General features: G+C 42.9%; 1 protein-coding gene across 2 annotated transcripts in view; it reads right to left on the reverse strand.

Annotated features, from left to right (window-relative positions):
* Positions 1–14,792, reverse strand: part of LOC128649814 (protein regulator of cytokinesis 1) — a 281,224-nt gene that overhangs the window by 141,746 nt on the left and 124,686 nt on the right. For both annotated transcript variants that reach the window (XM_053703289.1, XM_053703288.1), the window contains one exon: positions 12,465–12,601. In XM_053703289.1, coding sequence (XP_053559264.1) covers positions 12,465–12,601 — 137 coding nt within the window. The remainder of the gene's footprint in view (positions 1–12,464; positions 12,602–14,792) is intronic.

The following is a 14,792-nucleotide window of genomic DNA, read 5'->3' on the forward strand; positions in this document are numbered from 1 at the left end:
CCCAAAAATAGCCTCAGAAGAAGCAAAAGTATCAAATTTGTAAAATTTAGTAAAAGTGTGCAGTGAAGACCAAGTCGCTGCCTTACATATCTGATCAACAGAAGCCTCGTTCTTGAAGGCCCATGTGGAAGCCACAGCCCTAGTGGAATGAGCTGTGATTCTTTCAGGAGGCTGCCGTCCGGCAGTCTCGTAAGCCAATCTGATGATGCTTTTAAGCCAAAAGGAGAGAGAGGTAGAAGTTGCTTTTTGACCTCTCCTTTTACCAGAATAAACAACAAACAAGGAAGATGTTTGTCTAAAATCCTTTGTATCATCTAAATAGAATTTTAAAGCACGAACTACATCCAAATTGTGCAACAAACGTTCCTTCTTTGAAACTGGATTCGGACACAAAGAAGGCACGACTATCTCCTGGTTAATGTTTTTGTTAGAAACAACTTTCGGAAGAAAACCAGGTTTAGTACGCAAAACCACCTTATCTGCATGGAACACCAGATAAGGAGGAGAACACTGCAGAGCAGATAATTCTGAAACTCTTCTAGCAGAAGAAATTGCAACCAAAAACAAAACTTTCCAAGATAATAACTTAATATCAACGGAATGTAAGGGTTCAAACGGAACCCCCTGAAGAACTGAAAGAACTAAATTGAGACTCCAAGGAGGAGTCAAAGGTTTGTAAACAGGCTTGATTCTAACCAGAGCCTGAACAAAGGCTTGAACATCTGGCACAGCTGCCAGCTTTTTGTGAAGTAACACAGATAAGGCAGAAATCTGTCCCTTCAAAGAACTTGCAGATAATCCTTTCTCCAAACCTTCTTGAAGAAAGGATAGAATCTTAGGAATTTTTATCTTGTCCCAAGGGAATCCTTTAAATTCACACCAACAGATATATTTTTTCCATATTTTGTGGTAGATTTTTCTAGTTACAGGCTTTCTGGCCTGAACAAGAGTATCAATGACAGAATCTGAGAACCCTCGCTTTGATAAGATCAAGCGTTCAATCTCCAGGCAGTCAGTTGGAGTGAGACCAGATTCGGATGTTCGAACGGACCTTAAACAAGAAGGTCCCGTCTCAAAGGTAGCTTCCATGGTGGAGCCGAAGACATATTCACCAGGTCTGCATACCAAGTCCTGCGTGGCCACGCAGGAGCTATCAAGATCACCGATGCCCTCTCCTGATTGATCCTGGCTACCAGCCTGGGGATGAGAGGAAACGGCGGGAATACATAAGCTAGTTTGAAGGTCCAAGGTGCTACTAGTGCATCTACTAGAGTCGCCTTGGGATCCCTGGATCTGGACCCGTAGCAAGGAACCTTGAAGTTCTGACGAGAGGCCATCAGATCCATGTCTGGAATGCCCCACAACTGAGTAATTTGGGCAAAGATTTCCAGATGGAGTTCCCACTCCCCCGGATGAAATGTCTGACGACTCAGAAAATCCGCTTCCCAATTTTCCACTCCTGGGATGTGGATTGCAGACAAGTGGCAGGAGTGAGTCTCCGCCCATTGAATGATTTTGGTCACTTCTTCCATCGCCAGGGAACTCCTTGTTCCCCCCTGATGGTTGATGTACGCAACAGTCGTCATGTTGTCTGATTGAAACCGTATGAATTTGGCCTTTGCTAGCTGAGGCCAAGCCTTGAGAGCATTGAATATCGCTCTCCGTTCCAGAATATTTATCGGGAGAAGAGATTCTTCCCGAGACCAAAGACCCTGAGCTTTCAGGGGTCCCCAGACCGCGCCCCAGCCCACCAGACTGGAGTCGGTCGAGACAATGACCCACTCTGGTCTGCGGAAGCTCATCCCCTGTGACAGGTTGTCCAGGGACAGCCACCAACGGAGTGAATCTCTGGTCCTCTGATCTACTTGTATCATCGGAGACAAGTCTGTATAATCCCCATTCCACTGACTGAGCATGCACAGTTGTAATGGTCTTAGATGAATTTGCGCAAAAGGAACTATGTCCATTGCCGCTACCATCAAACCTATTACTTCCATGCACTGCGCTATGGAAGGAAGAGGAACAGAATGAAGTACTTGACAAGAGTTTAGAAGTTTTGATTTTCTTGCCTCTGTCAGAAAAATCCTCATTTCTAAGGAGTCTATTATTGTTCCCAAGAAGGGAACCCTTGTTGACGGAGATAGAGAACTTTTTTCTACGTTCACTTTCCACCCGTGAGATCTGAGAAAGGCCAGGACAATGTCCGTGTGAGCCTTTGCTTGTGGAAGGGACGACGCTTGAATCAGAATGTCGTCCAAGTAAGGTACTACTGCAATGCCCCTTGGTCTTAGCACCGCTAGAAGGGACCCTAGTACCTTTGTGAAAATTCTTGGAGCAGTGGCTAATCCGAACGGGAGTGCCACAAACTGGTAATGCTTGTCCAGGAATGCGAACCTTAGGAACCGATGATGTTCCTCGTGGATAGGAATATGTAGATACGCATCCTTTAAATCCACCGTGGTCATGAATTGACCTTCCTGGATGGAAGGAAGAATTGTTCGAATGGTTTCCATTTTGAACGATGGAACCTTGAGAAACTTGTTTAGGATCTTGAGATCTAAGATTGGTCTGAATGTTCCCTCTTTTTTGGGAACTACGAACAGATTGGAGTAGAACCCCATCCCTTGTTCTCCTAATGGAACAGGATGAATCACTCCCATTTTTAACAGGTCTTCTACACAATGTAAGAATGCCTGTTTTTTTATGTGGTCTGAAGACAATTGAGACCTGTGGAACCTCCCCCTTGGGGGAAGCCCCTTGAATTCCAGAAGATAACCTTGGGAGACTATTTCTAGCGCCCAAGGATCCAGAACATCTCTTGCCCAAGCCTGAGCGAAGAGAGAGAGTCTGCCCCCCACCAGATCCGGTCCCGGATCGGGGGCCAACATCTCATGCTGTCTTGGTAGCAGTGGCAGGTTTCTTGGCCTGCTTTCCTTTGTTCCAGCCTTGCATTGGCCTCCAGGCTGGCTTGGCTTGAGAAGTATTACCCTCTTGCTTAGAGGACGTAGCACTTGGGGCTGGTCCGTTTCTGCGAAAGGGACGAAAATTAGGTTTATTTTTGGCCTTGAAAGACCTATCCTGAGGAAGGGCGTGGCCCTTGCCCCCAGTGATATCAGAAATAATCTCTTTCAAGTCAGGGCCAAACAGCGTTTTCCCCTTGAAAGGAATGTTAAGCAATTTGTTCTTGGAAGACGCATCCGCTGACCAAGATTTTAGCCAAAGCGCTCTGCGCGCCACAATAGCAAACCCAGAATTTTTCGCCGCTAATCTAGCCAATTGCAAAGTGGCGTCTAGGGTGAAAGAGTTAGCCAATTTGAGAGCATGAATTCTGTCCAAAATCTCCTCATAAGAAGAATCTTTATTGAGCGCCTTTTCTAGTTCATCGAACCAGAAACACGCTGCTGTAGTGACAGGAACAATGCATGAAATTGGTTGTAGAAGGTAACCTTGCTGAACAAACATCTTTTTAAGCAAACCCTCTAATTTTTTATCCATAGGATCTTTGAAAGCACAACTATCTTCTATGGGTATAGTGGTGCGTTTGTTTAGAGTAGAAACCGCCCCCTCGACCTTGGGGACTGTCTGCCATAAGTCCTTTCTGGGGTCGACCATAGGAAACAATTTCTTAAATATAGGGGGAGGGACGAAAGGTATGCCGGGCCTTTCCCATTCTTTATTTACAATGTCCGCCACCCGCTTGGGTATAGGAAAAGCTTCGGGGGGCCCCGGGACCTCTAGGAACTTGTCCATTTTACATAATTTCTCTGGAATGACCAAATTCTCACAATCATCCAGAGTAGATAACACCTCCTTAAGCAGGGCGCGGAGATGTTCCAATTTAAATTTAAATGTAATCACATCAGGTTCAGCTTGTTGAGAAATTTTCCCTGAATCTGAAATTTCTCCCTCAGACAAAACCTCCCTGGCCCCCTCAGACTGGTGTAGGGGCACTTCAGAACCAATATCATCAGCGTCCTCATGCTCTTCAGTATTTTCTAAAACAGAGCAGTCGCGCTTTCGCTGATAAGTGGGCATTTTGGCTAAAATGTTTTTGATAGAATTATCCATTACAGCCGTTAATTGTTGCATAGTAAGGAGTATTGGCGCACTAGATGTACTAGGGGCCTCCTGTGTGGGCAAGACTGGTGTAGACGAAGGAGGGGATGATGCAGTACCATGCTTACTCCCCTCACTTGAGGAATCATTTTGGGCATCATTTTCTCTAAATTTTGTGTCACATAAATCACATCTATTTAAATGAGAAGGAACCTTGGCTTCCCCACATACAGAACACAGTCTATCTGGTAGTTCAGACATGTTAAACAGGCATAAACTTGATAACAAAGTACAAAAAACGTTTTAAAATAAAACCGTTACTGTCACTTTAAATTTTAAACTGAACACACTTTATTACTGCAAATGTGAAAAAGTATGAAGGAATTGTTCAAAATTCACCAAAATTTCACCACAGTGTCTTAAAGCCTTAAAAGTATTGCACACCAATTTTGAAAGCTTTAACTCTTAAAATAACGGAACCGGAGCCGTTTTTATATTTAACCCCTTTACAGTCCCTGGTATCTGCTTTGCTGAGACCCAACCAAGCCCAAAGGGGAATACGATACCAAATGACGCCTTCAGAAAGTCTTTTCTGTGTATCAGAGCTCCTCACACATGCATCTGCATGTCATGCTTCCCAAAAACAAGTGCGCAATAGAGGCGCGAAAATGAGGCTCTGCCTATGATTAGGGAAAGCCCCTAGAGGATAAGGTGTCCAATACAGTGCCTGCCGGTTATTTTACATAATTCCCAAGAATAAAATAATTCCTCAAAGCTATGAAGTATTAAAATATGTTTATATATCAATCGTTTTAGCCCAGAAAATGTCTACAGTCTTAAAAGCCCTTGTGAAGCCCTTTTTTCTTATGTAATAAAAATGGCTTACCGGATCCCATAGGGAAAATGACAGCTTCCAGCATTACATTGTCTTGTTAGAAATGTGTCATACCTCAAGCAGCAAAAGTCTGCTCACTGTTTCCCCCAACTGAAGTTAATTCCTCTCAACAGTCCTGTGTGGAAACAGCCATCGATTTTAGTAACGGTTGCTAAAATCATTTTCCTCTTACAAACAGAAATCTTCATCACCTTTCTGTTTCAGAGTAAATAGTACATACCAGCACTATTTTAAAATAACAAACTCTTGATTGAATAATAAAAACTACAGTTAAACACCAAAAAACTCTAAGCCATCTCCGTGGAGATGTTGCCTGTACAACGGCAAAGAGAATGACTGGGGAAGGCGGAGCCTAGGAGGGATCATGTGACCAGCTTTGCTGGGCTCTTTGCCATTTCCTGTTGGGGAAGAGAATATCCCACAAGTAAGGATGACGCCGTGGACCGGACACACCTATGTTGGAGAAAAGGTCAACTATTGAAGAGAAGCTCGAAATTATAAAGTGCTTTGAAATAAATGAAAGAGCATGTGACATTGTTTGTGTCCCATGCTGTGGCAGAGGTGAGGAGCTACTGGGTAACATTTTATTTTAACAAAGGGAGCATTATAATGAATGTAAACAATTTGGGGCATCATGAACGTGTGTGTTTTATAGCACATTGATTATGGCTCATTGGGGAATTAAAATATTGGCAAGGGAGTGCAATGTTTATGGTTTGTTGATACTGGGGTAAGGAGTCAGGGTGCATGCTGGTTGCGATGATAAAAATAGAACAACGTGCTTACAGCATTATCTCAGTGTATTCGTGCGGTTGAGATCTTTGTGTGGGCAAGTATTCTTAGCACCAATACACTAAGATAATACTGTAAGCGCTCAAAAATCATTCTCACAAACCCAGGTTTTCATATCTTTATTTTTTTTTTAATAGTGCATGTAAATTCCTACCAGTTTCCTCATACCCTATGTTTCTCAGACTTATTTTTACAACGTAATTTCGTACAACGCAACATATTACAGGAAAGCATATAATCACATTATACTTGAAATCATTGAGTTTCTCTCTAAAGTTCGGCTAATATAATCTTTCTATCGTAACAGTCAGTGGCAGGAAGAGGAGTAATAGGAAGTTTAAAGTTTTGGATTGCCTTTCCAGCCTCTGCTTAAAATGGTCAGTTTTCTTTGGTGAATGCTGCTAGGGACAGTCAAGATAACACATTGACACTTTAAAATTTGCTGCCAAATTCATACAAAGCATACAACTCCCCTACATTTTTTGAGGATAGATTCCAGTCACGACAATGTAACCAACGTTGGTGAGAAAGAAAAAAAAAAAAAAAAAAGATACAATATTTTTATAAACTAACTAATGTATTCAGTTTAGAGCAGAGCTTTCCAAACTTTTCATGTTGGTGACACTTTTTAGACCTATATCATTTCGTGACACAGTTATTCAGTTGTAGTAGCAAACAGGAGGTTAAATTAACTTGTTTTAAGAGATACGGACACATACATAAATTATATAATAACGAAATGTATTTACAAGTAACCGTATGTATGTGCAAGAATTAAAAAAAGTTTAATAACACCAATAGCTACCTACTATTTTAATGGGCTCTATGAGGTTGATGGGATGAACACAGTTTTTGAATATTTAGTGGAATATTAGATAAAGACACTCGCATTTCATTATCAAGCATTTTTAAGCATCCACTTCCTATCCATATATCAAAAGCAGGAGCAGCAATGCACTACTGGGAGCTAGCTGCAACAAAAAAAACAGAATTTATGTTTACCTGATAAATTACTTTCTCCAACGGTGTGTCCGGTCCACGGCGTCATCCTTACTTGTGGGATATTCTCTTCCCCAACAGGAAATGGCAAAGAGCCCAGCAAAGCTGGTCACATGATCCCTCCTAGGCTCCGCCTTCCCCAGTCATTCGACCGACGTAAAGGAGGAATATTTGCATAGGAGAAATCATATGATACCGTGGTGACTGTAGTTAGAGAAATTAAATCATCAGACCTGATTAAAAAACCAGGGCGGGCCGTGGACCGGACACACCGTTGGAGAAAGTAATTTATCAGGTAAACATAAATTCTGTTTTCTCCAACATAGGTGTGTCCGGTCCACGGCGTCATCCTTACTTGTGGGAACCAATACCAAAGCTTTAGGACACGGATGAAGGGAGGGAGCAAATCAGGTCACCTAGATGGAAGGCACCACGGTTTGCAAAACCTTTCTCCCAAAAATAGCCTCAGAAGAAGCAAAAGTATCAAATTTGTAAAATTTGGTAAAAGTGTGCAGTGAAGACCAAGTCGCTGCCTTACATATCTGATCAACAGAAGCCTCGTTCTTGAAGGCCCATGTGGAAGCCACAGCCCTAGTGGAATGAGCTGTGATTCTATCAGGAGGCTGCCGTCCGGCAGTCTCATAAGCCAATCTGATGATGCTTTTAAGCCAAAAAGAGAGAGAGGTAGAAGTTGCTTTTTGACCTCTCCTTTTACCAGAATAAACAACAAACAAGGAAGATGTTTGTCTGAAATCCTTTGTAGCCTCTAAATAGAATTTTAGAGCACGAACTACATCCAAATTGTGCAACAAACGTTCCTTCTTTGAAACTGGATTTGGACACAAAGAAGGCACAACTATCTCCTGGTTAATATTTTTGTTAGAAACAACTTTCGGAAGAAAACCAGGTTTAGTACGCAAAACCACCTTATCTGCATGGAACACCAGATAAGGAGGAGAACACTGCAGAGCAGATAACTCTGAAACTCTTCTAGCAGAAGAAATTGCAACCAAAAACAAAACTTTCCAAGATAATAACTTAATATCTACGGAATGTAAGGGTTCAAACGGAACCCCTTGAAGAACTGAAAGAACTAAATTGAGACTCCAAGGAGGAGTCAAAGGTTTGTAAACAGGCTTGATTCTAACCAGAGCCTGAACAAAAGCCTGAACATCTGGCACAGCCGCCAGCTTCTTGTGAAGTAAAACAGATAAAGCAGAAATCTGTCCCTTCAAAGAACTTGCAGATAATCCTTTCTCCAAACCCTCTTGTAGAAAGGATAGAATCTTAGGAATTTTTACCCTGTTCCATGGGAATCCTTTCGATTCGCACCAACAGATATATTTCTTCCATATTTTATGGTAAATTTTCCTAGTTACAGGCTTTCTAGCCTGAATAAGAGTATCAATGACAGAATCTGAGAACCCACGCTTTGATAAAATCAAGCGTTCAATCTCCAAGCAGTGAGTTGGAGTGATGCCAGATTCGGATGTTCGAACGGACCTTGAACAAGAAGGTCCAGTCTCAAAGGTAGCTTCCATGGTGGAGCCGATGACATATTCACCAGGTCTGCATACCAAGTTCTGCGTGGCCACGCAGGAGCTATCAAGATCACCGAAGCCCTCTTGATTGATCCTGGCTACCAGCCTGGGAATGAGAGGAAACGGTGGGAACACATAAGCTAGGTTGAAGGTCCAGGGCGCTACTAGTGCATCTACTAGAGTCGCCTTGGGATCCCTGGATCTGGACCCGTAGCAAGGAACCTTGAAGTTCTGACGAGACGCCATCAGATCCATGTCTGGAATGCCCCATAATTGAGTTATTTGGGCAAAGATTTCCGGATGGAGTTCCCACTCCCCCGGATGGAATGTCTGACGACTCAGAAAATCCGCTTCCCAATTTTCCACTCCTGGGATGTGGATTGCAGACAAGTGGCAGGAGTGAAGCTCCGCCCATTGAATTACTTTGGTCACTTCTTCCATCGCCAGGGAACTCCTTGTTCCCCCCTGATGGTTGATATATGAAACAGTCGTCATGTTGTCTGATTGAAACCTTATGAATTTGGCCTTTGCTAGTTGAGGCCAAGCCTTGAGAGCATTGAATATCGCTCTCAGTTCCAGAATGTTTATCGGGAGAAGAGATTCTTCCCGAGACCATAGACCCTGAGCCTTCAGGTGTTTCCAGACCGCGCCCCAGCCCACCAGGCTGGCGTCGGTCGTTACAATGACCCACTCTGGTCTTCTGAAGCTCATCCCTTGGGACAGGTTGTCCAGGGTCAGCCACCAACGGAGTGAATCTCTGGTCCTCTGATCTACTTGGATCGTCGGGGACAAATCTGTATAATCCCCATTCCACTGTCTGAGCATGCACAGTTGTAATGGTCTTAGATGAATTCGCGCAAAAGGAACTATGTCCATTGCCGCAACCATCAAACCTATTACTTCCATGCACTGCGCTATGGAAGGAAGAAGAACAGAATGAAGTACTTGACAAGAGCTTAGAAGTTTTGATTTTCTGGCTTCTGTCAGAAAAATCTTCATTTCCAAGGAGTCTATTATTGTTCCCAAGAAGGGAACTCTTGTTGACGGGAATAGAGAACTTTTTTCTACGTTCACTTTCCACCCGTGAGATCTGAGAAAGGCTAGGACAATGTCCGTATGAGCCTTTGCTTGTGGTAGAGACGACGCTTGAATCAGTATGTCGTCCAAGTAGGGTACTACTGCAATGCCCCTTGGCCTTAGCACCGCTAGAAGGGACCCTAGTACCTTTGTGAAAATTCTTGGAGCAGTGGCTAGTCCGAATGGAAGTGCCACAAACTGGTAATGCTTGTCCAGAAAGGCGAATCTTAGGAACCGATGATGTTCCTTGTGGATAGGAATATGTAGATACGCATCCTTTAAATCCACCGTGGTCATGAATTGACCTTCCTGGATGGTAGGAAGAATTGTCCGAATGGTTTCCATCTTGAACGATGGGACCTTGAGAAATTTGTTTAGGATCTTGAGATCCAAAATTGGCCTGAATGTTCCCTCTTTTTTGGGAACTATGAACAGATTGGAGTAAAACCCCATCCCTTGTTCTCCTAATGGAACAGGATGAATCACTCCCATTTTTAACAGGTCTTCTACACAATGTAAGAATGCCTGTTTTTTTATGTGGTCTGAAGACAATTGAGACCTGTGGAACCTTCCCCTTGGGGGTAGTTCCTTGAATTCCAGGAGATAACCTTGAGAAACTATTTCTAGCGCCCAAGGATCCTGAACATCTCTTGCCCAAGCCTGAGCGAAGAGAGAGAGTCTGCCCCCCACCAGATCCGGTCCCGGATCGGGGGCCAGCATCTCATGCTGTCTTGGTAGCGGTAGCGGGCTTCTTGGCCTGCTTACCTTTGTTCCAGCCTTGCATCGGTCTCCAGGCTGGCTTGGTTTGAGAAGAATTACCCTCTTGCTTAGAGGATGTAGAATTTGAGGCTGGTCCGTTTCTGCGAAAGGGACGAAAATTTGTTTTATTTTTAGCCTTAAAAGACCTATCCTGAGGAAGGGCGTGGCCCTTTCCCCCAGTGATGTCTGAAATAATCTCTTTCAAGTCAGGGCCAAACAGCGTTTTCCCCTTGAAAGGGATGTTAAGCAATCTGTTCTTGGAGGACACATCCGCTGACCAAGAATTCAGCCAAAGCGCTCTGCGCGCCACAATAGCAAAACCTGAATTTTTCGCCGCTAATCTAGATAATTGCAAAGTGGCGTCTAAGGTAAAAGAGTTAGCCAACTTAAGTGCTTGAACTCTGTCCATAACCTAATCATAAGAGGATGCTTGATTGAGCGACTTTTCTAGTTCCTCGAACCAGAAACACGCTGCTGTAGTGACAGGAACAATGCATGAAATTGGTTGTAGAAGGTAACCTTGCTGAACAAACATCTTTTTAAGCAAACCCTCTAATTTTTTATCCATAGGATCTTTGAAAGCACAACTATCTTCTATAGGGATAGTGGTGCGTTTGTTTAGAGCAGAAACCGCCCCCTCGACCTTGGGGACTGTCTGCCATAAGTCCTTCCTGGGGTCGACCATAGGAAATAATTTCTTAAATATAGGGGGAGGGACAAAAGGTATGCCGGGCCTTTCCCATTCTTTATTTACAATGTCCGCCACCCGCTTGGGTATAGGAAAAGCTTCGGGGGGCACCGGGACCTCTAGGAACCTGTCCATCTTACATAATTTCTCTGGAATGACCAAATTGTCACAATCATCCAGAGTAGATAACACCTCCTTAAGCAGAGCGCGGAGATGTTCCAATTTAAATTTAAATGTAATAACGTCAGGTTCAGCTTGTTGAGAAATTTTTCCTGAATCTGAAATTTCTCCCTCAGACAAAACCTCCCTAGCCCTTTCAGACTGGTGTAAGGGCATGTCAGAACCATTATCATCAGCGTCCTCATGCTCTTCAGTATCTAAAACAGAGCAGTCGCGCTTTCGCTGATAAGTGGGCATTTTGGCTAAAATGTTTTTAATAGAATTATCCATTACAGCCGTTAATTGTTGCATAGTAAGGAGGATTGGCGCACTAGATTCACTAGGGACCTCCTGAGTGGGCAAGACTGGTGTAGACATAGAAGGAGATGATGCAGTACCATGCTTACTCCCCTCACTTAAGGAATCATTTTGGGCAACATTATTATCAGTGGCATCATTGTCCCTACTTTGTTTGTCACATTCATCACATATATTTAAATGGAGAGGAACCTTGGCTTCCGAACATACAGAACATCGTCTATCTGATAGTTCAGACATGTTAATAGGCATAAACTTGATAACAAAGCACAAAAAACGTTTTAAAATAAAACCGTTACTGTCTCTTTAAATTTTAAACTGAACACACTTTTTTACTGAATATACGCAAAAGTATGAAGGAAATGTTCAAAATTCACCACAGTGTCATAAAGCCTTAAAAGTAGTGCACACCAAATTTGAAAGCTTTAACTCTTAAAATAACGGAACCGGAGCCGTTTTTACATTTAACCCCTATACAGTCCCTCAAAAAACTCTGAGCCATCTCCGTGGAGATGTTGCCTGTGCAACGGCAAAGAGAATGACCGGGGAAGGCGGAGCCTAGGAGGGATCATGTGACCAGCTTTGCTGGGCTCTTTGCCATTTCCTGTTGGGGAAGAGAATATCCCACAAGTAAGGATGACGCCGTGGACCGGACACACCTATGTTGGAGAAAAAACACTTTGACTTCTGACTTCAGCTCAGCGTTTAAGCTGCTGCCCTCAGAGCTCTGCGTGTCCGACTGACTACTGTCCATGCCGCAAACACACTGCTGTCCACTCGCTGACTACCTATGCAGTCACAAGCCTATTGAGGAGACTACACATGCAGTCAGGAGCCAATTTTCCCACCAAAGCTGCCAGTGGGAATAGTTTTAGTTCCCACTGAGCTGTGCCAATCGGTTAAGATGATCTGTGACCCACTGCGTAGCAGACAAGCAGAAAGTCAGAACCCCCCCCCCCCCAAAAAAAAAAAATTAATTTAAATTCAAAAAAATTTGTGCTGAAGCAGGGACACACCCACACACTGCTGACGACACACTAATGTGTCACGACACACAGTTTGGAAAGCACTGGTTTAGAGAATAGAACTCTTTTCCATGCCTATTAGAAGATAGGTTAAGAAACTTATGCACATAATACACCTGACTGCAGAGTAGAGGTTATAAATGACGAGTTGTTACCTCCAATACTAGAAACTTTTCCCAGCTGGTTTCCCATTTGTTAACAGCATCAAGCATCTCCTTAGATTTTTCGTAATGCAACTTTATCCTTACAACTTCTTCATCATGCTGACTTAGCATATCTTCCGTGTAGTCATCTGCAACACAAAAGAAAATGCTTTTGAATAAAGTTGCATTCCACAAATGTTCAGCAATATATTGTTTATTAATAAATTAATATGTCTAATGTATATAGTTCTTTAAAAGGGACATTGTATTCAAACTTTTTTTTATTAGTCATGTACATGTGGCTATTTTGAATCGTTCCAAATGCCGAAGATGGTGTCTGCAAGACACATTCGTCTCTTTTCAGAGCTGGATTTATTCTTGTGAAAGTGCAGCACACTAAGATCTTGATTTGTACAGATTGTTTTTTCTTGCACTTTCACAAGAAATCTGGCTCCGAAAATTGCTGAATGAGGCGGCTGCCATATTGAGCATTTGGATTGGCCCGAAATAACCAAATACACATGACTACTATATGTTTGCCCAGACTGTTTCTCTGTCAATATTGAATGGTGACTAATACCTTTCTATAATACATACAGTTTACTTTTAAACAAACTTTTTATATAGAGATATAGACCTAGATTTGGAGTTTGGCGTTAGCCGTGAAAACCAGCGTTAGAGGCTTCTAACGCTGGTTTTAGGCTACCGCCGGTATTTGGAGTCACTCAAAATAGGGTCTAACGCTCACTTTTCAGCCGCAACTTTTCCATACCGCAGATCCCCTTACGTAAATTGCGTATCCTAATGTAACTCCGGTATTTCGAGTCGTTTCTGAAGTGAGCGTTAGACATCTAACGACAAAACTCCAGCCGCAGGAAAAACAGAATTTATGCTTACCTGATAAATTACTTTCTCCAACGGTGTGTCCGGTCCACGGCGTCATCCTTACTTGTGGGATATTCTCTTCCCCAACAGGAAATGGCAAAGAGTCCCAGCAAAGCTGGTCACATGATCCCTCCTAGGCTCCGCCCACCACAGTCATTCGACCGACGGACAGGAGGAAATATATATAGGAGAAACCATATGAAACCGTGGTGACTGTAGTTAGAGAAAATAATTCATCAGACCTGATTAAAAAAACCAGGGCGGGCCGTGGACCGGACACACCGTTGGAGAAAGTAATTTATCAGGTAAGCATAAATTCTGTTTTCTCCAACATTGGTGTGTCCGGTCCACGGCGTCATCCTTACTTGTGGGAACCAATACCAAAGCTTTAAGACACGGATGAAGGGAGGGAGCAAATCAGGTTACCTAAACGGAAGGCACCACAGCTTGCAAAACCTTTCTCCCAAAAATAGCCTCCGAAGAAGCAAAAGTATCAAATTTGTAAAATTTGGCAAAAGTGTGCAGTGAAGACCAAGTCGCTGCCTTACATATCTGGTCAACAGAAGCCTCGTTCTTGAAGGCCCATGTGGAAGCCACAGCCCTAGTGGAGTGAGCTGTGATTCTTTCAGGAGGCTGCCGTCCGGCAGTCTCATAAGCCAATCGGATAATGCTTTTAAGCCAAAAGGAAAGAGGTAGAAGTCGCTTTTTGACCTCTCCTTTTACCAGAACAAACAACAAACAAGGAAGATGTTTGTCTGAAATCTTTAGTAGCCTCTAAATAGAATTTTAGAGCACGGACTACGTCCAAATTGTGTAACAAACGTTCCTTCTTTGAAACTGGATTCGGACACAAAGAAGGTACAACTATCTCCTGGTTAATATTTTTGTTAGAAACAACTTTCGGAAGAAAACCAGGCTTAGTACGCAAAACCACCTTATCTGCATGGAACACCAGATAGGGCGGAGAACACTGCAGAGCAGATAACTCTGAAACTCTTCTAGCAGAAGAAATTGCAACCAAAAACAAAACTTTCCAAGATAGTAACTTAATATCTACGGAATGTAAGGGTTCAAACGGAACCCCTTGAAGAACTGAAAGAACTAGATTTAGACTCCAGGGAGGAGTCAAAGGTCTGTAAACAGGCTTGATCCTAACCAGAGCCTGAACAAATGCTTGAACATCTGGCACGGCTGCCAGTCTTTTGTGAAGTAAAACAGATAAAGCAGAGATCTGTCCCTTTAGAGAACTTGCAGATAATCCTTTCTCCAAACCTTCTTGTAGAAAGGATAGAATCTTAGGAATTCTTATCTTGTTCAATGGGAATCCTTTAGATTCACACCAACAGATATATTTTTTCCATATTTTATGGTAAATTTTTCTAGTTACAGGCTTTCTAGCCTGAATCAGAGTATCTATTACAGAATCTGAAAACCCACGCTTTGATAAAATCAAGC

This window comes from Bombina bombina, chromosome 2, assembly GCF_027579735.1.
Source record: "Bombina bombina isolate aBomBom1 chromosome 2, aBomBom1.pri, whole genome shotgun sequence".
Classification (NCBI taxonomy): domain Eukaryota; kingdom Metazoa; phylum Chordata; class Amphibia; order Anura; family Bombinatoridae; genus Bombina; species Bombina bombina.